General features: G+C 36.9%; 1 protein-coding gene across 1 annotated transcript in view; it reads left to right on the forward strand.

The window, feature by feature from the left end:
* Nucleotides 1–1006: 1006 nt before the first annotated feature.
* daam1a (dishevelled associated activator of morphogenesis 1a) overlaps nt 1007–25548 on the forward strand; it is a 29111-nt gene continuing 4569 nt past the window's right edge. Inside the window, exons 1-23 of the mRNA XM_017475670.3 lie at nt 1007–1272; nt 8042–8255; nt 10111–10200; nt 11365–11436; nt 11762–11856; nt 13089–13422; nt 14147–14257; nt 14356–14459; nt 14654–14720; nt 14812–14929; nt 15024–15162; nt 16049–16107; nt 16999–17186; nt 17306–17581; nt 19067–19174; nt 21288–21382; nt 22211–22295; nt 23069–23175; nt 23668–23756; nt 24233–24401; nt 24516–24623; nt 24736–24796; nt 25032–25163. Of these exons, the coding sequence (XP_017331159.1) occupies nt 8073–8255; nt 10111–10200; nt 11365–11436; nt 11762–11856; nt 13089–13422; nt 14147–14257; nt 14356–14459; nt 14654–14720; nt 14812–14929; nt 15024–15162; nt 16049–16107; nt 16999–17186; nt 17306–17581; nt 19067–19174; nt 21288–21382; nt 22211–22295; nt 23069–23175; nt 23668–23756; nt 24233–24401; nt 24516–24623; nt 24736–24796; nt 25032–25163 (2790 nt within the window). The 5' untranslated portion in view covers nt 1007–1272; nt 8042–8072. The remainder of the gene's footprint in view (nt 1273–8041; nt 8256–10110; nt 10201–11364; nt 11437–11761; nt 11857–13088; nt 13423–14146; nt 14258–14355; nt 14460–14653; nt 14721–14811; nt 14930–15023; nt 15163–16048; nt 16108–16998; nt 17187–17305; nt 17582–19066; nt 19175–21287; nt 21383–22210; nt 22296–23068; nt 23176–23667; nt 23757–24232; nt 24402–24515; nt 24624–24735; nt 24797–25031; nt 25164–25548) is intronic.

Genomic DNA, 25548 nt, shown 5'->3' on the forward strand with positions numbered 1-25548 from the left:
ACTCGTAAGTCTGCATTTTGTTGTTTTTGACGTTCATCACCAGCTCAAAACCTGAAATACTCTGACATTCCTCTTTATCTGATCAAACTATTTTAATTTTGTATCAGGAAAAAAAAAAAAAAAACAGTAAAGAAGGAAGCAGTTTGGAGCGTTTCCTCACGGACATATCTCAAATTACATCCCAATCGCTAGACCCGAATTCGGGGCTGGTCAGTGTACTGAGTAGAACGTCAGCCATTTTTAAAAACATCCCAAATGGTACAAAGTATGCAAAAGATATTGTCTGTGAATAATCTTCATGCATGTACTGTATCGGTTTTTGTAACGGATTAGCATAAGTTTACACCACACGCTCCTGAGTTCTGGATCGTGATTGGTCAGAAGGTGTTGATCAATTTTCATTGATTAACGGTAGCTCTGACTGTTGTGCAGCTCCAAATCACAGGTTTATATTAATGCCCTCGTTCTAACATGTTAACGTTTCTATAGTAACGGCAGGCACCCGAATAATAATAAACAAATAAAAAAATATAATGTGTAATCGTTGATTTGTGTAAGGAGATGTTTATTTATCATTTAAGGAAGGAGTCTCCAATGTCAGAGTCTCCGCTTTGTTTCACAAACACTCAGTGTGGTTATAAATAGAGAGAGGGGGAAAAAAAAAACCCATGACTTCTTGTTCTTTAATACATTTTAAAAAATTGTTGGCAAATTGCTGTCACATAAGACGAATAAAACATTCCAGGACGTGCTGTTAGAGGAAATCAATCCACTTGGGAATGAAAACAGGAACACTAGCTGTGGCCACGCCTTCTTCACTGGGACTCAAAGCCAGATTAACACATCCATATTAACTAAACAGTGATGTATATACTGTATACTGCTGGAGCTCAGAGAAGAGATCTTGCTGTTACACGTTCGGGCGGAGTTTCACACTACTTCCTCCAATCAGAGCGAGAGTGGGCGGGGCAAACCTAGAGCGGGACGACTCAGAACATCTGTGTGTGCGCGTGTGTCTGTGTGTGTGTTCAGAATGCAGAGACAGACAGAGGAGACACGCTTTGTGTCAAACCCCTTTGGATTATGAGACTTGTGTGAAGCAAGTGAACTTGGTAGAAGTGCTCTAGATTTGTTCACTACACTTTATTGGACTTAAGGATTTAGGGTGGATTGGGGGTGCGGTGTGGATTGGGATGATGCCGAGGAGTTTACATACTTAGAGCAGGGAAGGATTTGAGCTGCTCCTTCATACACTCACACACACCTGCACAGGTAAACGCACTTATTATTATTATTATTATTGTTATTATTATTATTATTATTATTATTATTATTATTATTATGGAACCTTGAAGCAGACTTCACTTTATGAAAGGGCATTAAACTATATTTCCACTTGCCCACTTGTACTTTGCTCTCTCTCACTTTCTCTCTCTCTCTCTCTCTCTCTCTCTCTCTCTCTCTCTCTCTCTCTCTCTCTCTCTCTGTGTGTGTGTGTGTGTGTGTGTGTGTACACTTGCCATCACTGTCCTCTTGTTTCGTTAATGTGACTCAAGCAAAAAGGCACTCCTGTACACACACACACACACACACACACACACACGCACACACACACGCACACACACACCGAATGGAATGAAACCGGTATACATTTCTCGCCTGGGTGTGACAGCACCTCTCTCTCTCTGTCTCTCTTTCTCTGTCTCTCTCTGTCTGTCTCTCTCTCTCTCTCTCTCTCTCTCTCTCTCTCTCTGACTGTCTGTCTCTCCCTCTGTCTCTCCCTCTGTCTCTTTCTCTCTGTCTCTTTCTCTCTCTCCACGTGTCATCTTAGCAGGTTTTTTTTTTGCCTTTTTTTTCTTTACTGGAGTCCAATAACCTCAGTGATTTGGGACACGTCCACAGATGATAGCGAAACAGGACATGATGTTCTGTGATAGTGTTTATGATAAATAGTGTGTGTGGTTTGGGACACATTCTCATGGACTTGGAAAAGTAATGTCATTTTGAGAAAATAATCAACAACAGACAATATCGCCATGGTAACCTGAAGAGAACATAATAATAATAATAATAATAATAATAATAATAATAATAATAATAATAATTATTATTATTATTATTATTAATTATTAAATAATTCAGATGTGCCATGGCTTCTAATATTTATTTATACAAATTGATTATTGTTAGCGATTACTAATTATATTTGGAAAAGCAAATAATGTAATAATAATAATAATAATATCTGATATATAATGTCTTCATTTGATTTGACTATTTATTACTATTTTTTTAATTTTAAATTTTTTTATGTTAAAATGTTCTCTTGTTTTTTTTAAAAAAAAGCATGTTAACTAATTTGTGAATTAATCCACATAATCATTTCTGAAAGATTTTTATTAACTTTATATATGATGTGTAAAGATTGAAACTCTTTGGGGCGTGGCGGTGTGATGAAGCGAGATTACTGTGACCAAGTTTCCTGTTAGAAGTTTGATATTGATTTATCATTTATGGAAGGAGGTGTCTGTTTAGAGCTGCTATAAATGATAACGTACGCGGGAACAGGAACTTGTTTCATAGACATTTAACGTATCTATAAACAGATAAAAATTAAGATATGTCATTCTGTAATAAAAAAAAATGTAATCATTAGCAAATTGCTGTGGTAGAAGAGGAATAAAGCACTCATGCTGTTATTGGAGAATATTGAGTGACATATAGGTGTGTGATGAAGCGAAGGTGATTATTTTCCTATGTGTGTATGAGTGTGTATGAGTGAGAATCAGTGTCATTGCTCTGTTATTGACTGTGTTGTGTAACATAAGCCCTCACTGACCTTTGTGTGTCTACACATTTATTTCCCTTTAAATGCCATAAAGTCATTTTCAGCATTTGTTTTCATCCCAAGAATCAGAAATGTTACTGGTCCTATAAGCACGTGTAACATCCGAGAAATTTGTTTATTAACGTTACTGTAAAGTAGGAGCATCGGCATGTTATTAACTCATACTTCACTGATTTATGGTTCTGTATTTTCTCTGATAAAAATAAACCCGCATGAGCTGAGCTCAGAGACAACCGCTCAGAGACAACCGCTCAGAGAGAACCAATCATTAATCTGTTCATACACACCATCAGACTCCATCACACTCCATCACACTGAACAATCGCCATCTTTCAGAGTGAACGTACACATCACACTTCTTCACTGACTGTGTGTCTGTCTATTAATCTGTCTCTCTGTTTATTAACCTGTCTCTGTCTAATTATCTTCCTCTGTTTATTAACCTGTCTCTCTGTCTAATTATCTGTCTCTCTGTCTATTAATCTGTCTCTCTGTCTAATTAGCTCTCTCTGTCTATTAACCTGTCTCTTTGTTTATTAATCTGTCTCTCTGTCTAATGATCTGTCTCTCTGTCTATTTGTCTGCCTCTCTGTCTATTAATCTGTCTCTCTGTCTAATGTCTAATTATCTGTCTCTCTGTTTATTAATCTGTCTCTTTGTTTATTAACCTGTCTCTCTGTCTAATTATCTGTCTCTCTGTCTATTTGTCTGCCTCTCTGTCTATTAATCTGTCTCTCTGTCTAATGTCTAATTATCTGTCTCTCTGTTTATTAATCTGTCTCTTTGTTTATTAACCTGTCTCTCTGTCTAATTATCTGTCTCTCTGTCTATTTGTCTGCCTCTCTGTCTATTAATCTGTCTCTCTGTCTAATTATCTGTCTCTCTGTTTATTAATCTGTCTCTTTGTTTATTAACCTGTCTCTCTGTCTAATTATCTGTCTCTCTGTCTAATTATCTGTCTCTCTGTCTATTTGTCTGCCTCTCTGTCTATTAGTCTGTCTCTCTGTCTAATTATCTGTCTCTCTGTTTATTAATCTGTCTCTTTGTTTATTAACCTGTCTCTCTGTCTAATTATCTGTCTCTCTGTCTAATTATCTGTGTCTGTCTAATTATCTGTCTCTCTGTCTAATTATCTGTGTCTGTCTAATTATCTGTCTCTCTGTCTAATTATCTGTGTCTGTCTATTTATCTGTCTCTCTGTCTAATTATCTGTCTCTCTGTCTATTTATGTGTCTTTGTCTATTTACCTGTCTCTATGTCTACGAATCTGTCTCTCTGTCTAAATATCTGTCTCTCTGTCTAATTATCTGTCTCTACTCTACTCTGCACTATTAGCTGTACCGTTACTGTAACCAGATAAACCCTGCAGCTCAGTGTAAAGCTGATTTGGGAGTTGTTGTTTTTTTAAAAAAAAAAACATTAACTAGTTAAAATGTGTAATGTTTTTGTCTCTGTCTTTAAGGCCGAACTGTGTACAGATGATAGATAACTTCCTGTTTCACCTGAATTCAGTTTCTGTTTGTGTATCATCAGACGTGATTCAGCTTTGCTCTTTCGCTACACCGAGAGCTGCTTGCGTGACTGATTGAGTCAGCATCAAGCGTTGATCATTAGGCGTTAATCATAATTCATTTAACAATTAACGTTAAAAGCTTTTTCTCTCCTCTGTGTGGGGAAAAATGTGAAAAGCCAATCAGTGAACAGATCCAGCTCATCAGTGTTAACTGTCAGAGAATAATATCATCTGGAAAATCTTACTCACCCAGACAATGTCTAATATGAAGTGGAAATGGATTTTAGGAACTAGCGATGGCACTGATCCCATATACAGGATCGTATCGGCTCGATATAGGCGGTTTTGTAAAAATAACAATAAGGAAATAATATTTCATCATGATGATGTTCGCGTTCACAATTCATTGGTTTTACTGAAACTCGAGCATTTAATTAATATGATTATTTATTTTAAAAGAACAATTATACATGCCATTTTCTCACAAAAGTGTAACTGATAACGGCAAATTATTTATAACGAAATTTATTTAACAAGATAAGTGAAATAATTATGCTATAAACGTGGACTGATCACATCTAACACCAGCTCTTTTAACAAGGTGGCCTTACATGAAGGTTGTTTTTTTTTTTTTTTTTTACAACAATGTTTTTTTAAACAAAACTATTCAATGATTTTATGGCCAGGTGAAGAAAAGCTGGAATGTCTCATTAGCATAAAAACACCTGCATGTGAATGAAACTGGCGATCTGAGAGATATAATGTGAATGAGGGTCAGAGAGTTGCTGCTCAACCTGTTATACGACGAAAATCATAATAAAGATACACTGATGGTGGAGATAAAGTCAATTTGTGTGTGTCTGCGTGTGACGGAGAGAGGGAGAGAGACAGACATAGGCGTAACCTTGCGTAGGTTTTGTGTTGTGCTTGTGGAAATCACATCAAACCAAAACTTTGATTCGAACACTTCACATCCTGTCTTTGTTCGTGTCAGATGTCTGGAATAAAACACTTGGGGACGTGCTGTTAGAGGAAAATAATCAACAACTGGGTGCTGTGATGAAGCAGCGTTACTGTCACCACTACAAAGTTGATTCTTTTCCTATAACAGCACGTGTTTTATTCCTCTTATATCACAGCAGTTTGCCAATGATAAAGGTTTTTATTAATCAATTACCGTACATTTTATCCATTTACAGTTACGTTTCAGGGTGTGGAATGTCCGTGAAAATCGAAAAATTGCCACTATCAGTTAAAAAGCATACTTTTGAACGTTTCTTTGTAGTGCATTTGTTTATTTATTTATATATTTATTATTTATTGGTCTCATTAGTCCGTCTTATTGAATGAAACGCCCCGGTTCAGGAAGTGGGCGTGGCTAAATGTGTAAATAAGTGTCGATATTCTAGTCGAATATGTATGCCTTCTATTAAGACCTTCTATTAATTTTTGCTTATGATGTTTGGCACCAGATCAACAGCATACTCAGCAGACACTATTCAGTGTGTGTGTGAGAGTGTGTGAGTGTGTGTGATTGTGTATTAGTGTAGGTGAGGTCGTAAGTAGACGTGAATCAGAATCAGGGTGGGGTGTAAAGAAAACAACGTATAGAAAACAGAAACACACATGCTACACACCCTATAAGCGCTGGGTGTGGGATGCTGGGATATGTCTGGGCCCAGACACACACACACACACACACACACACACACACACACACATTTACAGGTGCATTCCCACCTACCTGCATGGTGTACGTGTTGTTAACAACGTGCATAAATCAGTCTTTTGTGATGCTCCAGGTTTTGTTTAACTTACTGCATTGCGCTGTTGGGCTTTTAACCCTCAGTGACTCAGCTCTCCACTTTACGTTCTGTCTCATTTATAACACTCACTGACTAAAAGTACCAGCTGAACGAGTGAATAGAAATGGAAATGTGGCCTTGTTTACAGGCGGATAATTTCTAATCTGCTGTTCTGATCCGTGCCACGGAGCAGCGATGGACCCGAGAATTCCGTGCATGTCTATTATTGGGCAATCTTGGCACACCTCTTAATATACAGAACGTCCATGTTTGGTCAATGTTCATTTTGTTTAAACCATTCACTGTGCTGTTTGCTTTCATTCACTTCTGATGGTCTTTGTAAGGTAACTTGTTTCCCACATGAAAACAATGAGGCTTCTGTAGTTTGGGGTTTTGGGCGACACAGTTACAATTTCGGAAAATGTCATTCCTGGGAAATACCTGTACTGTGTGTCTATTGTATGCAGAGAGAAACCGTTATAATTATTGCTGTTTTTGCGTGATATCTCCTGCGTGGTGTTTAGTTGACTCACTGACCTTCTCTGTGTCATGGCCTGGCGCTTTATTGTTTGTGGAGACATTGTGTTTCAGCCTTGTGAGCAAGGACATGTCTCGCCCACCTGGGAATGACTGAATCGGCTTTCAGCAGCAGATCCGTGTCTTACACACACAGCACGAAGCTTCTGAAGCTTCCAGTTTTTCCTTAACAATCAGTGAAGATTGATATGCGATTGTGATATTTAAAGAATAAACCACTGTATAATTATAATGTATTTGTATTATGAAAAAGGTCTGTGAAAACTTGAAATGTGTTCCTAAGACAGCTGTAAATAGATCTGTAAACATTGTTAAGGCCCAGGTCTGTATATGTTTGAATCATTTTAATAAGTAGTTTTTTTTTACTTACAGTTCAACTGTTTCCTCCAATAAGTAGGTTTTTATTTAGAATTTAGGATGAAGAGCTCAGTTGATACCCATATGTGTGGTCCATATGTTATTTCATAGTGTTAATGTCTTAACTATTATTTTAAAATGATAGAAAATATTAAACTTTCTATGAGCAGGGGTGTACAAACATTTGACTGGCTGTACATCTGTAAATCAGGGTGTCGTCTGTGTAGCTATAATATACCTATTTTTCACACGGGACAAGCTAGCAGCAGGGCTATAGCATATGTAGCATGCTAGCTCGTATAGAAAGTAAAACCAAGTGACCCAATATAAGCCCCGCCTACTTTGGATGGAAGAGGAAGAATTTCTCATGGAGTTCATATAAGCATTGAAAAGTCATTCGATTGTTTAAACACTCGCACGTTTTCACTTGTCGCCGATGTGTAAACAATAACAATAGTCCATTCATTCTCAAATCAAGAACATTCCTACTATTCAGGAAGAACTATCTGGCTTGTCACTTACTTTTATTCTTCCTTCTATATCAACAGACAGACTGGTGAATGAACTGTTTTTGTTAGTTTAATCCATGCCTTCATATAGTGTTAGTGTAGTGTATTTAATCATGGTCTCTAGTGTGTAAATGTCCTGTACTGTAGTGTTTGAACATGACCACGGAGTAGTATATTTATTGTACTATGGCACAGAAGAGCGTATTTCAGTGTGACCCTTGGAGTGTAAATTAACTGTAGGATAATGTAGATTCTTTGAATATGACCTCTGGGTAGTATATTTACTTCAGTATAGTGGAATATATTTGTGTGTGGCCCCTTGAGCATGACCACTGGAGTGCACATTTCCTATAGGAGTGTATTTGAGTATGGTGACAGTCATAACACATCCGGACATGCTGATGTGAGCTTGACGTTTATGTTAAAGCCCAAGTAAAGTGTTGACCTAACCTTGTGTGTGTTTGACCTCCAGCATCTGGCTGTAGCTGTATTGTGACGCAGCGATGACTCCGACTAAACAGTCTTCTCGTGGCTGGACCTCCATCCTGTGCTGCTTTAAGAGAAGCGAGCAACCTGAGATCACCTACAGGATCAGCCATGACACCAATCACACGGTGCACGCCATGGAGCCCAGGCTGCCCCTACCTCCCGCCGAGGAGCTGGACGCCATGTTCTCCGAGCTGGTGGTGTGTATTCGTCTAATTCTGCTTTTTCACTGCCTGGCTCGGGCAGCTATAAAAATACAGTTTTGATTTGATCTTTATTTATCCTTTCTGCAATGGTCACTACGTTATATAACCAGACCACAGAGTGAGTCTGGCCCCCTGCTGGCTATACTAATACCACTTCCCGCAGCAACCTTAGTTTTCTCGTGGATGTCTCCCATCCAGGTACTGGCCAGGCTCAACCCTGCTTAACATCAGTAGCAAATTAACTTGTACCGCAAACACCAAAATCCTGAGCCAAATAACTTTAATCTTATTAGTGTTCAGTGCCCTCACAAAGTTAAAAGACCAAACCATAGATTTTAATGAAATACTAATGGATTTAAAAAAATACATGTAGTGAATATTAGTAAATTTTCTTGTGATATTTCTGCTTTTGTGGCACATGTGGGTGAAAATGGGTGTTGATCATTTATTCTCCATGCCTAATGCATCTCTGGTGAGTTTTCAGTAAACACTATTAAACGTGTTTAGGAGAAATCTGTTGCTTCTCACTTACAAGCAGCCGTTTGCCTCGTTTTAAAATCCACTCGCGTGTTGTTTCTTTGTTCCGTAGAGTTGCTGAGCTTCAGGTGCTGGTCATGTTTTACGATGTCGCTATGCTCACTGGTCACAATGAATAAGGAAGAATGATAGCATGAATCGAACTGCGTTGAGAAATGCATCGAGATTCGATTTTCCATACAATTTTTTCATTTAGTTTGCGATCATAGCAAGAATAACGTAACACATTCTATGCTTTTATGTCAGAAATGGCAGTGAAATGGACATTACTCGGCGGTCAAACACTCAGTTTGTACTGTTTTTAGACAGTTTTGTTTCAAATCGAGTCTCAACTTTCAAACAGTGACAATATTATGGTATATAAATTTACACCAACGTGAAGCAGATAGCTGTGTCATCCTCAATATGATGCCGTCATCACAACCAGATTTGCACGTGCAGGGGTTTGGGAGCGTGTACAGTACATGCTTCTGTGTCTTTGTGTCTATTTTAGACTTTCTCAGCCTTGCAGTTACTTTAACAGATACCTTTATTTCCAAGAACATTCAGGCTGTCAGGTGTTTTTCTTGTTTGCAGAAAGTTTTCTTCTAAGCATTCCTGCAACATTTTTTTTCTTGTGCGAATTTTAAAGCATTTCCGTAAATTCTTTTTATTTAAATTTTTTGTCTAGCTGGAAACGATGTGTCAGAAACCTTTTAATAACAGCAGCGAAGGTTTTTAGAACATTGCAGAAACATTATTTTTGGATCACTGGAGTCTAATCATCATCAACTTAACTCGTTTGTAATCTGTAAATTTGACTCGAATATCAACGCTGACATTTAGCCACGCCCACTTCCTGAACCAGGGTGTTTCATTCAATAAGACGGATAAATAAAACCGATAAATAAATACATAATCTGTAAATTTGACTAGAATATCAACGCTGACATTTAGCCACGCCCACTTCCTCAACCAGGGCGTTTCATTCAATAAGACGGATAAATAAAACCGATAAATAAATACATAATCTGTAAATTTGACTAGAATATCAATGCTGACATTTAGCCACGCCCACTTCCTCAACCAGGGCGTTTTATTCAATAAGACGGATAAATAAAACCTATAAATAAATACATAATCTGTAAATTTGTGATCTAAAATATCTCCAAACAGTCCAATGAACACCTCTAATGTAAACACATGACTATTTGAGTTTTCTTTGAGTCTTCAATGTTTATATTCTGTATTTTGTTTAGTTTTTTTTTTCCATTTAATATATATACATATATTTAACTCGTTGAGTTGGTGTTTTTTGTGTTTCCTCCATCAGGATGAACTGGACCTCACTGATACACACAGAACGGCCATGTTCGCTCTCCCTGCTGAGAAAAAATGGCAGATATACTGCAGCAAGAAGATGGTAAGAGTGACATATCTCCTACTACACGCTGTGTGTGAAAAAGTGAGAGAGAGAGCGAGAGAGAGAGAGAGAGCGAATGGGGGGAAACTGACTGAAAGAGAAAAGCAGGCCAGGAACAAGGAAAACAGGAGCTGAAAAGAGATGAGGAATGGGAACCTGAGCGAGATCTGATCAAAGGAAGAGCGCGAAAGTGCAAGAGATATGGAGAGAGAAAAGAAATGAGAAGAAAGTGAGCAAAAGAGATCATTCGATAATTAACTAGAACGAAGAAGGTAGAACGACACAAATAGTTCACTGAAGAAAAAGGAAAGAATTAAAGGCGCGAGAGACTGATATAAAGAGGAGGTGAAAGGGAGAGCGTGAGGAAAAGAGATAAAGAGCGAAAGAAGTGTTTTACTGGCCTACGTGACAAGCCAGAACTCCGAGTATATCCGATACACGATATACATTATAAACACTTTACTCGGTGTTATAACAGTCTAACGTCGTGTGTATTCTTATAAATGAGGTCAAGAGGATTTATTTTTTTTCTTTTTTAAACTTTATTATTTGGTTTTGTTCGTTCAATTTAAATGATCAAAGCGTTTAATCTTTTGATCTGGCCAATATTTTATCCTCGGGTTTATTTGGAAAGTTTGAATGGCGCTGTGGGGAAAATGTAAACCTGCTTCTTCTCTTTCCAACATCAACACCAGTGTGAGGATTAAACGCAGAGCTTTCGCGCCGTCTGTTAACAGTTTGGACTGATTTCAGTGCCATGTGGCTTTGATGTCTCTACACGTGTAACGGGATTAAAAATGTCCGCCTCGTCCTTCTGACCAAGGGGAATACGTTTGCACGTGACGCGCGTACGTTGAATAGCAAATGAAATTGAAACGCAGATTAATATTCGGGAAAGTTTTATTTCACCTCTCTCTTTTCTTTCTTTCTTTCTTTCTTTCTTCTGACTAATTGCTTATCGCACTTTAGAACAGCCGATTGAAGCGCCTGTATTTGTTATTAGTTGTCTGACTGTATGTTTAATGTGTGGACTGAATCATGTCTCTGTGTGGAGGTGGATGTAAGTGGCCTGTGTTTTTTTTTGCTCTCGTTATTAAAGCAGTTTTACAGAAATGATCAATACGTTTATCAATCAAACCCGTTTTCTTTCTGATGATCGTTCAGGAACAGGAGGAGAATAAAGGAGCGATGAGTTGGCCCGACTATTACATCGACCAGATTAACTCCATGGCCGCTGTGAGACACACACACACACACACACACACACACACACACACACAGGAGTTTGTTCATAAATTTGTTTTCAGCATTCATTTTACAGTGTTTTTATAAAAGCTGTGTGTAAATGAAGGAGTCTAGGATCATTAGGTTAAAAAAACATATTGTATATATATATATATATATATATATTTAAATGATATCAAATCTGCTTTAGACAGATAACTGACTCACAGAGATTATAACACATGTCCAGTGTGTATTAACGTGTTGTGGATGAATGATATTGCGTGTATGTGATGTTATATAATAAACACCACTGTACGCTGGTGCTGCTGCTCAGAGGAAGACGGTCCTGGCTCTGGAGAAGGAGGAAGAAGAGGAGAGGAACAAATCCATCCAGGGTTTAAAGACAGCGTTGAGGACACAACCCATGAGGTACAGGCGCGCACACACACACACACACACACACAAACACACACACACACACACTTTTCTCTTCTCCTCTCTTCTCTGCTCTTCTTTCTTTCTTTCTTTATTTCTTTTTTCCTTTCTTTCTTTTTCCCCTGTTCTCTCTCTTTTCTCTCTTTTTTCTTTCTTTTTTCATTTTATCTTCTTTCTTTCTTTCTTTTTTCTTTCTTTCTTCTCTCTTTCCTTTTCTCTTCTCTTTCTTTTTTCTTACTTGCATTTTCTCATCGCATCTCTTCTTTCTTTCATTCTTTTTCTCTTCTTTCTATTTTCTTATTTCTTTGTTTTTCTCTTCTCTTATCTTCTTTCGTTCTTTCTTTTTTCTTTCTCTCCTTTCTTTCATTCTTTTTCTCTTCTTTCTTTGTATTTTTTCTTTTTCTCTTTTTCTTATGTCTTCTTTTCTCTTCTTTCTTTCATTCTTTTTCTCTTCTTTCTTTGTTCTTTATTTCGTTCTCTTTTTTCTTATTTCTATGTTTTTCTCTTTTATCTTCTTTCATTCTTTCTTTTTTCTTTCTCTTCTCTTCTCTTCTTTCTTTCTTTCTTTCTTTTTCTCTTCTCTCTCTCTGTCTTCCTTTCTTTCTTTCATCTTCTTTCTTTTTTTCTTTCTCTCTTCTATTCTTTCTTTCCTTTTCTCTTCTCTATTTCTTTTTTCTTACTTGCATTTTCTCATCTCTTCTTTCTTTCATTCTTTTTCTCTTCTTTCTTTGTTTTTTCTTTCTTTCATCTTTCTCTTCTTTCTTTCATTCCTTTTCTCTTCTTTCTTTGTATTTTTCTTTCTTTCTCTTTTTCTCCTGTCTTCTCTTCTCTTCTTTCCTTCATTCTTTTTCTCTTCTTTCTTTGTTCTTTCTTTCCTTCTCTCTTCTCTTACTTCTACGTTTTTCTCTTCTCTTCTTTTATCTTCTTTCATTCTTTCTTTTTCTTTCCCTTCTCTTCTTTCTTTCTATCTTTCTTTTTCTCTTCTCTTCTTTTTTTTTCTTTCTCTTCTCTTTTTTTTCTTCCTTTCTTGCATGCTCTCTTTTCTTCTGACACACTCTCTGTGCTCATTAGAACACGTGGTATTTTGCAGTAACGCATGATGAGGTATAAAATGAGAAGAAAGAATCATGCGCACGCCGGTAAAACGCTACTGTATTCTAGAAGATGTAAACGTGTTAAACGCTGAGTTTTTAGTAAATAAATCGACTCTGCTCTCCACGCTGCAGTTTTGTGACCCGCTTCATCAATCAGGACGGCCTGACGTGTCTGCTGAACTTCCTGAAGAACATGGAGTACGATACGAGCGAGTCTGAGATCCACACCTCGCTGATCGGCTGCTTCAAGGCTCTGATGAACAACTCTCAGGGCCGCGCCCACGTCCTCGCTCACCCCGAGGGCATCAACATCATCGCTCAGAGCCTCGGCACCGAGAACATCCGCACCAAAGTGGCCGTGCTGGAGATCCTGGGTGCCGTGTGTCTCGTCCCCGGCGGCCACCGCAAAGTCCTGGAGGCCATGATGCACTTCCAGAAATACGCCAGCGAGAGGACGCGCTTCCAGGTGAGACACGGAGCTGGGCCGCGTCCCAAATCACTCACCGTGTAAATCTGCACACCTCCAGGACAGAGTTTTACTGGCTTACCACATACCACTAAATACCCCGGACGAGAAAATCAACAGTTTAAATAAACAACTTTTTTCTAGTTTTAAATCATTACAAGTTATAAATTGCAATCTGTTTTTTAATACACTATCATAATGTGTGCACTGACTTATATCAGGCTTATATTTTTATCTGATTGCTGTGCATTCTTTCTTTCTTCTTTTCTCTTCTCTTTTCTTTTTCTTTCTTTCTTGACTATTTGTTTTTTTCTATTTTCTCTTTTTCTTTTCTTGCTTTACTTTTTGTTGCTTTGTTGTTCTTTGCTATTTCTTTTCTTCTTCTTTCTATGTCTTCTTCCTTTTTCTTTCTTCTTTTCCTTTTCTATATTTTCTTCCTTTCTGAATCTTTTTTTTATTATTATTTTTCTTTTCTTTTTGATCATTCTTTCTTTCTTTCTTTCTTTCTTTCTTTTTTTCTTCACTACTTGCTTTGTTTTTTCCCCCCCGCCTTTTATCTGTTCTTATTTTCTTTCATTAATTATTATTGTTTTTAAACGTGTGTGATGACCTCGGAGTTCTGGCCGATGTTTAATGGATAACAAATAAATAAATAAATAAATAAATAAAAATTGAGGTCTGATTGTGACACGAGTGTGTTTGTGCTCGTCTCGTCCTCTGTCAGTCCCTGGTGAACGAGTTGGACAGGAGTACGGGCCGATACAGAGACGAGGTGAACCTGAAGACGGCCATCATGTTCTTCATTAACGCTGTGCTCAGTCGGGGAGCTGGAGAGGTGAGGCTGTGTGTGTGTGTGTGTGTGTGTGTGTGTGTGTGTTATACAGGAAGTGAAACAGAAATCAGAATAAATCAGAGTGAATATTTCACCTGCAGTCGAGTCTGGACTTCAGGATTCACTTACGTTACGAGTTCCTCATGCTGGGAATCCAACCGGTCATCGACAAACTCCGGAGCCATGAGAACGAGACGCTGGACAGGTGAGATCTGGGTTTCCTGTCTGCAAATCCAAAATAATTTACCTATATTTACACACAAATATGTCTGTAATAATAAAAGCTGAAAATGAGTTTAAAAAAAAAAATTTATACATGAACCTCAGATAATAAAACCGTATTTTTCTGTATTTCCACGACAGTGTAATGACGAGTCGATTTTTTTTGCGTGTTCCTAGGCATCTGGACTACTTCGAAATGAAGAGAAATGAAGACGAGCTGGAGTTGGCCAAGCGCTTTGAGAATGCAAGTTTACTTTTTGACTGAATCATTTTTCACTTTTTTTCTTTCCGAAGATCTGATCACATGTTACGGATCATGTCTTCGGTCTCTTTAGGTTCATATCGACACTAAGAGCGCCTCGCAGGTGTTTGAGCTCATCCGTAAGAGGATCAACCACACCGAGGCATTTCCACACTTTATCTCCATCCTCCAGCACTGCCTCCACATGCCCTGTGAGCAATCACAACAACAACAACAATAATAATAACAACAATAATAATAATAAATGTGTCATCATTATAAAGAGAGTCATTTCTCTCTTTACAGATAAGCGGAGTGGGAACACGGTGCACTACTGGCTCCTCCTCGACCGAATCGTCCAACAGATTGTCCTACAGACTGATAAAGGTCACGACCCCGATGTCGCGCCTCTGGAGAACTTCAATGTAAAGAACGTGGTGAGAATGTGAGTAACACGGAGTCCAAGTGTGTTCCTGCCCTTCATCTTATTCTTCCTGAAGGTTTATCAATTCATATACTGCACAAAAATGACATTAATAATCGTATTAAGCTAATATCATTTATTATTATATTATATTAGCATTTCCTCATTTTAAGCTAGGAATTGTTTGTTTTATTGGCAAATAATTTGACAAATTTGATCATTATTTGCCAAAAGGCACTGACTAATTTAAAAACAGTAAGAAAAAAAATGATTTCAAGATTGAAATTGTTTTGTTTTACTTTCAAATAGTTTTACTAATATAAAGGATTTATTTGTAAAAAAAAAAACAAAAAAAAAAAACAAATAAAACAAATACAATAAAAAAAACAACAAAAAAGCAAAGGGCAAACAGAATTATCTACCTAATGAAAAAGACAAATTGAAGTTTAAAAACAGTTATTTCAATTTGTTTAATTGGCAAATAATTGAGAGAATGTCCAGCATTAGTTTCTAGAAAGAATCATTATTACTTGCCAATAGAAAAATACCATTTATTTTTTTTTAAAGGGGGAAAAAAATAATATAAAGCTTGAAATGTTTTTTTTTTGTTTGTTTTGTTGGCATATTATTTTACAAATTTCAAGAAAGAAAACGCATCATTATTTCCCAAAAGAAAACAATTTATTTAAAAATTTATTTAATTGGCAAATAATTTTTCTAGATAAAAGTATAATGTTACCGATTAAAAAGGAATAAAAAAAAAATAGAATCTCTAGAAATATGCTTAATAAACGTTTTTGTTTCACCTAAGTAATCTGTAATCGAATTTTCTTTCACTTGCTGAGATATTTCTTTATTCTTTCTTTCTTTCTTTCTTTTCTCTTTTCTCCTGTGTAAACACTGACAGGTTGGTGAATGAGAATGAGGTGAAACAGTGGAAAGAGCAGGCGGAAAAGATGAGGAAAGGTAACGTATACGAGTCCGCTGTGACCTTCGCTCCGATGTGCACTGACCCTGATTTCTAAGTCCCGAGCATCGATTCGGTCCCTTTTGAAGCAGCTGTTTACACACATCAAAGGATCGTGTTTACACATCTGTATTTTGTCTTGATTGCGGTGGGGGAAACATCTAATCTAGCATATAATCTAAAAACCAAACATAGTTTCCTTTTAAATAATATACTTTATTTGTTTGTTTGTTTGTTTGTTTGTTTGTTTGTTTAACTTCCCATCAAATAGCTCTACGTATTTTAGGTTAAAGGTTATTTTAAATTACAGACTTTGCAGATTTATTTTAGTTTAGAAGCGCATTTGACGAAATGTTTTTGTTTTACGAAGGTAAAAAAAAAAAAAAAGGGTTTAAAATTTTTGATGCATTAGTTAAATAATAGTCAAATACAGTGCCCTTTACTAATATTGGCACCCTTGGAAAATATGAGCAAAGAAGGCTGTGAAAATGTGTCTTTATTATTTAACCTTTTGATGTTTTGTTAAAAAAAAATCATAAAAATACGCTGCTGTCATGGACATCAAACAGTTGCAAACACAACACCGTTTTACATATGAATATATATATATATATATATATATATATATATATATATATATATATATATATATATATATATATATGTGTGTGTGTGTGTGTGTGTGTGTGTGTATGTATAAAAAAAATTGTTAAATATAGTTGTGCAACAATTATTGGCACCCTTTTAGTCAATTTTAGTCAACAGCAGCGTGAGAGTTTCCTTTCAGAGACTAATTGTACAAACTATATCTCTTGAGGAATCCTTTTTTTCTGCATGCTGTTAAAAATGCATCACAGACAGTCAGTAAATGACGGATTGTCTGTGTGCAGATCATAGCGAGGTGCAGCAGAAGCTGGAGAAGAAGGAGCGAGAGTGTGAGGTGAAGGCGCAGGAGAAAGAGGAGATGATGCAGACGCTCAGTAAGATGAAGGAGAAACTGGAGAAGGAGAACAACGAACATAAACTCACCAAACAGCAAGTGGCTTCACTCATGGCTCAGCTTCACGAGCTCAGTACTGTACGCACTACATACACACACACACACACACACACACAAAAACCCAAAACAACAATATGTATATATACATATTAAAACACACATTAAATATGCTTGCTCGATGTGTTCCTCTCCTCTAGAGGGCAGTTGTTCCTGGAGCCCCTGGTCACATTCCTGAAGCTCCTGGTGCTCCCTCTGCTCCTTCACCTTCAGCAGGGGGTCTCGCTCCGCCTCCTCCTCCTCCTCCTCCTGCTCCAGGTGGGATTCCTCCTCCTCCACCTCCTCCTCCTCCTCCAGGAGCTCCTCCTCCTCTTTCTGGACTTCTGTTCGGTTCTCCTGGATCAGCGCAGAAGAAGAAGGACATTCCTCAACCTTCGAATCCACTTAAAAGCTTCAACTGGGCTAAACTTAATGAGGTGAGTCACAATGGTGTACGTTGACTTATATCAACACTGACACGGATTCTGATATCGACACTGACTCAATTAACACCGACTTTGATATTGACACTGACTCTGATATCCACTCTGACTGATATGACACTGACTCTGATTCTGATATCGACACTGACTCTGATATCGACTCTGATTCTGATATCAACACTGACTCTGATATCGACACTGACTTAATCAACACTGACACTGACACTGATATCCAGTCTGACTGATATTGACACTGACTCCGATATTGACACTGACTCTGATTCTGATATCGACACTGACTCTGATATCGACACTGTTTCAATCAGCACTGACACCGACTCTGATATCCACGCTGACTGATATTGACACTGACTCCAATATTGACACTGACTCTGATTCTAATATTGACACCGACTCTGATATCAACACTGACTCAATCAACACTGACACTGACTCTGATATCGACACTGACTCTGATATCGATACTGACTCTGCCTCTGATATCGACACTGACTCTGATATAGATACTGACTCTGCCTCTGATATAGACACTGTCTCAATCAACACTGACACTGACTCTGATATCCACTCTGACTGATATTGACACTGACTCCGATATCGACACTGACACTACCTTTAATATTGACAATGACACTAACTTTAATATCAACACTGACTCTGATATTGGCAATGACACTACCTTTAATATCAACACTGACTCTGATATTGACACTGACACTACCTTTAATATCAACACTGACTCTGATATCGACACTGACACTACCTTTAATATCAACACTGACTCTGATATTGACAATGACTACCTTTAATATCATCACTGACTCTGATATTGCCAAAACACTACCTTTAATATCAACACTGACTCTGATATTGACAATAACACTACCTTTAATATCAACTCTGACTCTGATATTGACAATAACACTACCTTTAATATCAACACTGACTCTGATATTGACAATGACACTACCTTTAATATCAACACTGACTCTGATATCGACACTGACACTTTTACAGTTTCCAACTAAATTCTTTTGTTCCTTTTTTCCTTTCCGTTTTGTTTGCAGGTTCCGACTGCCTTTAAGCTTTTGCAAGAAGGTTCTTTGCCTTTATAGATTCCTTTTTATCCATTTTAATTTTAAAACTTAATTAACCTTGGTAGAAAAAAAATCTCTCTGCTCAATTTACACCTGACTTCAGGGTCCACATAATTGATCAATTCCACCTGACAGCAATCCTGAAATGAAGGAATGTGAAATATGTGCTTTAGATGTATTTGACGTTGGGAGAAATGTAAAATTAATTAATTAAACCAGTGTATTATTATTATTATTATTATTATTATTATTAATAATAATAATAATAATAATAATAATAATAATAATAATATTGCTTTCAGTGGAACCTTTCCAGAACCCAGTGCTCACACCCAGTGCTTGTTGTGTTTGTGTCCTGTAGAACAAGCTAGAAGGAACCTTGTGGACGGAGCTGGACGATATCAGAGTTTTTAAAGTTCTGGACCTGGAGGACATCGAGAAGACGTTTTCAGCCTACCAGAGACAGCAGGTACGACTGAAGTCACGGGGCTCATTCTCTGAATTCTCTTGGAATTCTCTTGGAATTCTCTTGGAACTATTTTACAGCCTTGAAAATACCATCATGATGCGTGCATGTGCTGACTGCTTTACCATTTCTGTTAGCAATTATCTCATTCATTTTCCATGCAAACAGCAGACGTTTCTGATAAAAATAAAACGGTAAAATAAAAAACGCAACTCTGCTAGGAGAAACACTCACGTTATTCCAGTCTGTTACCCAGATGTGCGTGTGTGTGTGTGTGTGTGTGTGTGTGTGTGTATGGCCTCAGGTTTATAGAGGCATGTCATTTCGTTTTTATTAGCCACAATATGGGAGACTTATTGTCGAGGTAATACAAGACAGCTGGTGTGTTTAAGACACACACACACATACACATACACATGCACACACACACACACACACGTGCACAGTATGTCACTGGAGAGTAGCCAGTAACAGTGGAGAGAAAAAACATGAAATATTAATATTATTTAAACATTAAAACATATTGATTATAAATTTTATAAATATAATGTCCTTGAGTTATTGTTTGTGTTCAACTCGTTCTGATTTGGAGCTTTTTTTATATTGATTTTATCCCAGATTTCGGATCAGTATTTATACACTATATTAGTATTTTAGACAATATTATACCTCGTGTTGTAATTATAAATATTAAATACGTTGTACTTTACTGAGGGGTGATATTCTGTTTGGTTTGTTGTCTTTTGGAACTTTATGATTTTTTATTTTTTTCCCAGCAGGTAATGATGAAATGTTTAATCTGAAATATTATTAAAGATATACAGTATGTTTAAGTTGAAGTATATATGTTTAAGAGATTGAATATTTCAGTTTGGATTTTAAGCAATCCTGTTTTTTTTTTTCTTTTTATTATCAATGGAATTAAATTTGTGCCAAAAGTACTGAGCGTAACTTTTTGTTTGTACTTTTTAGTGGAAATTACTTACCTACTTAATCAGTATATTAGTTCATAATTAATATTTGAGGTTTGGGTAGTATTATACGACAATATTACCAAGATGAACTCTCAGGAGCGGCACAGTGTGTCGTCGACGTCATCCTCCTCCTCCTCCTCCTCCTCCTCCTCCTCCTCCTCAGCTAGACACTGGAGCTGTCGATCCAAATCTCACTAGCCAATGAGAGTAAATCACTGTTAAGCCCCACCCACACACTGTTCGCCAGAAATGTAAATTTTGAAAGCGTAAACACAAACTCTGGCAGCGCATTCATAAACCAAGATTACTGGAAAAAAAAAGAACGCTGTTTATTTGAAAACCGTGTCAAATTTTTCAGAGCGTTTTTTTCTTCTTTCTCAGTGTATATTCTTGTTCGCTTCTTGAAAAGTTACGTTCAACACTTTTGGCACAAATTTGTTTCTATAATTATCGAGGCTAACGAAAAAATTGGGGGCAAAATGTACAGTTTTGACTATTTTTTCAGGTAAAAATTTTCTGAGGTGTTCTTAATAAATATAGTTCACGATTATATAATTGTGTTAACTGCTATATATATATATATATATATATATATATATATATATATATATATATATATACATATAGTGTGTGTGTGTGTGTGTGTTTAATGTTAGCTAAGTGGCGCATTATTAGACAGAAAGCATTCTGTATTCACCATGACAGAAATCTTTCAAGATAAACCTTACTAGTGCGAGACGGGGGAAAGGGGGCGGAGCTTTCAGAGTGCGTCAGTCAATATCGGAGACTTTGAAAAATCTGCGCAAAGGCTGATTGGCTCATCTGCTGTTTTTGTCATGAAAAAAGTAGTCTGCTCTCACCTGCAATCCCTACAGTTTGAAGACCTCTGGTGTAGACCGATGATTTGAGATGAAGTGTTAAATACAGACAAAAAAAAAACCCCTCTAGGCTATAGCAACCCCAAGAAAAGTGTGTGTATGCAACATTGATGGAAAACTGACTCTGATTCTGACTCTGACTCTGACTCTTATTGAATAATCGTGCTTCCGTAGTGTTTTGGTGCCACAGTTAGTTCGTTTGCACAATCTTTGACTTTACACAGCTTACAAATTTACTTTAACTGCAACCACGTCTCTCTGCAGAAGGAGTCTGGCGATGACGCAGCTGCAAAGAAAGTGAAGGAGCTGTCGGTTATCGACGGTCGCCGAGCACAAAATTGCAACATCCTCCTGTCACGGTGAGTCCGGAGCTCAGCACATTATTATTCATACACCATCCATATTTCAGGATAGGTGAAAAAAAGATTAAAAGGTTATACTTTTAATCAAGATAATGAAGGTATATAATAAATTAATATGTATGATATATATATATATATATATATATATATATATATATATATATATATATATATATATATATATATATTTATTTATATCATTATATCATTGATATCATTATCATTTATATCATTATATATATATATATATATATATATATATATATATATAATGATATAAATGATAATGATATCAATGATATAATGATATAAATAAATCACTACAGTAATTAGTATTTATTGTAATTATTTAATGATCATATTGATAATGTTTTAATATGGTTAATATTTGTAATTATATTTTATATCGTTATTTATTTATTTGGTTTAAAAAGCTCTGAAAGGCTTAACAGCTTGGCTATGATTATAATAAAATAAAATAAAAGTTTGTTTTTTTTCATAAGTAAACAATTATTTCATTGATAGTATTTTATACATATATCTCAAAGCTCCAAAGGTTTGTATTTAGTTTACATTTAGTTTCTATACAGTAAGGGCTTATGTATTTGATTGAAGTAAAAAAAAAAAAAAAAAGGAAGAACCAAACTCATAATGTTTAGAAAAAAAAAACAGAGTATGTTAATTATTCTCCTTTTATTCAACATTTAAAATAAGTCACTTGGAGCTTGAACAGAATGAGAGAGTTAAAAATGTCCCATTAATGCTCAGTGATATTTTATTAACATTATCAATGTTTAAAAACAAATTTAAAAAATCGTACGGCAGGTTAAAGCTGTCCAACGATGAGATTAAGAAGGCCATAATGACCATGGACGAGCAGGAGGACCTTCCCAAAGACATGCTGGAACAGGTGATTAACGTGAACCGATACTGATATACTGTTTGTAGTGGCATTTATACACATATCTGAGCATAATATGAGCACAAACTTTAGTAAAGATGTCATTATTTATCAGCTTTGGTGTTTACCTCTGTAAGTCTGTGAATGATTGTGAATAAGGAATGACAATAATGCAAGAGTAAGACGTGTTTAAAAGCGAAACACACCACGTGGCGTGTGATTACTCGGTCATATAAAAGCAGGGAGGATTGATTAGGCGTCTGACCTCAGGGCTGCTTGAATCTGAACTCGAATTAAAGAATGAAAGAAAAGCAGGAGTTTAAAGACTCGCGTCTACACATTTTGATCAGATTGAGTGTGTTTTCTCTATGAAGGAGAAAAGCACCTCTCTTAACCGTTTCTAATGTTGTGAGAAAAGCTGTTAGGGGTATGATGATACAGCAGTATGATATGGATGGTCAGGAAGTAATGTTGTACTGGTAATCATATGTTAGTACACAGAACAATGGCACTTATCAGCATGTGCCTTAACATAATTACATCAATTAACATATCTGTGGGAGTTGGCCCAAGAGGCGGAGCAACCACTGGTGAAGAGAAGTGGGAGGAGCCAGACACACAATGCCACTGAGCTTACTTTAAGCAAATGAGAAGTGATATATCAAATGAATACATGCTATGTACTAGCAAATTTAATTTGATTCATTTTAATTTGTGTGTGTGTGTGTGTGTGTGTGTGTGTGTGTGTGTGTGTGTGTGTGTGTGTGTATGTGGTTGCTCAGTTGCTGAAGTTCGTCCCAGAAAAGAGTGACATTGACCTCCTGGAAGAACACAAACACGAGCTGGACAGGATGGCCAAAGCCGACCGCTTCCTCTACGACATGAGCAGGTGCTGTTACAAAGCGCTGACACTGGAGACTCCTTCCACAAATGTTCATTAAGCATCTCCTTACCGAAAACATCACCATATCGCTGATTGCACACGTTTAAAAAAACAAAACAATTTATATGGAGCGTTCACTGTACACCTCCCTGTGAATGAGCTGTTACTATAGCAACGATGACGCATTAATATAAACGAGCACATTTAATATAAACCAGTGATTTGCAGCAGCACCTTCTGACTCATCGGAATCCTGAATTCAGCTTCGTTCTTGCATAATTCTGGTATAAATCTTTTAGTAAAAAGACTCATTTCGTACGAACAGTTCTGCTCTTTAAAATCGAGTCTTAAAACTAGATGACCATTTGCTCATTGTGGTCACAGCGGATGTTTAGGATTGCGTTCAGCGAGCTTCTATTTCTCATGTGAGATATTGTCCTGTTTGTGATTTTGTTCTTTGGGTTCATTTATTAAACACATTTCTGTCCTAACCCACAGGATAAATCATTATCAGCAAAGACTGCAGTCGCTCTACTTTAAAAAGAAGTTTGCTGAAAGAGTCGCAGACATCAAGCCAAAAATCGAAGGTGTGTTTGAGTACTGGGGCTTACAGCAGAATTACAGCTTATTAATATTTACTCACAGCTTTTAATGATTCATTATTATAATTGCGAATATTTATAGTTACTAATTAGTTACTCAATTAAACCATAACCTCAGTTATATATAAGTGAGATAAAGGATTAAATAATGATCAAAATATTGTGTAAAGTCTTTAACCTAGATTCTTCTTCTTAATAATAATAATAATAATAATAATAATAATAATAAATTATTTAATTAAAAAAGATAAATTAATATATAGTAATAATATTACTATTAATAAAACTATACTAAACTATAATACTAAATGAATCATTTATTTTTAGATTATACATTATGTAATAACTTTTTAATTATACTAAAACCAGCCAGCGCTGTAGTAATACTAAAACAGTCAGATTTGACTTAATTCTAAAGTAAAAGTTCCCATGTGAGAGAGAGAGGTGTTTTTTTCTTTCAGCTCTCAGTCAGGCGTCTACAGAGGTGCTGCAGAGCCGAAACCTGCGCCAGCTCCTGGAGGTCGTCCTTGCGCTCGGGAACTACCTGAACAAAGGTCAAAGGGGAAACGCGTACGGCTTCAGAGTGTCCTCACTCAATAAGATCCCTGACACCAGGTCCAGCACCGACAAGTGAGGAGCGCAGCACACAAAAATTTTCTGACATTCTTCCTCCCAGATCATCACGGTTCAGCTCTGATCTCTCTCTTTGTGTGTGTGTGTGTGTGTGTTTGTGTGTGTGTGTAGGAACATCACGCTACTGCATTACCTGGTAATGCTCCTGGAGCAGAAATATCCCAAGGTGGCGCTGTTTCATGAGGACCTGCAGAATGTCCCAGAGGCTGCTAAAGTCAAGTAGGTGCTTTCACAACACACACACACACACACACACACACACACACACACACACATATGTAAATACATGTACACATACACTTTTGATGTGTGCTATATTTCATTCCTTTAGCATGACAGAACTGGAGAAAGACATGAACAGCCTGCGCAGCGGCCTGAAGAGCGTGGAGGCGGTGAGTAACATACCGAGGGACAGACGTACAAAAATGTTTTCATTAAATTAATTAAATAAATAATTCTGCTAAAACCCTGGTTTACAATCTTAACTGTGATCACAGAAACATGCAAAGTAATCACTTAACTGAACAAAAACTTACCATGTGGCAACAGATTATATAAATATGATAGCTTATTACGGTAAAAACCTTATGTGTGTACGTGTGTGTGTGTGTGTGTGTGTGTATGCAGGAGCTGGAGTACCAGAAGAGTCGGCCCCCAGACTCAGGTGATAAGTTCGTGTCTGTGGTCAGTCAGTTCATCACCGTGGCAGGATTCAGCTTCTCTGAGGTGGAAGATTCACTACAGGACGCCAAGGAGACGGTAAAACTCACTAATGAGCTGACGGAATGATGGAGAGAGGGATGGAGTGTGTGAGTGGATGATAGATGGATTAATAGTTGATGAATTATGTATAAATGGGTGATGCAAGAATGGACAGATGATAGATAGATAGATGGTTAGATGACTGATAGGATGAATGGATGGATGGATGGATGATAGATTGTTAGACACAGGATGATGGATGGATGGATGATAGATTGTTAGACTGACAGGATGATGGATGGATGGATGGATGATAAATTGTTAGACACAGGATGATGGATGGATGGATATTAGATTGTTAGACTGACAGGATGATGGATGGATGGATGGATGATAGATTGTTAGACTGACAGGATGATGGATGGATGGATGGATGATAGAT

The sequence above is a fragment of the Ictalurus punctatus genome, chromosome 9, assembly GCF_001660625.3.
Source record: "Ictalurus punctatus breed USDA103 chromosome 9, Coco_2.0, whole genome shotgun sequence".
In the NCBI taxonomy this organism is placed as follows: Eukaryota; Metazoa; Chordata; class Actinopteri; order Siluriformes; family Ictaluridae; genus Ictalurus; species Ictalurus punctatus.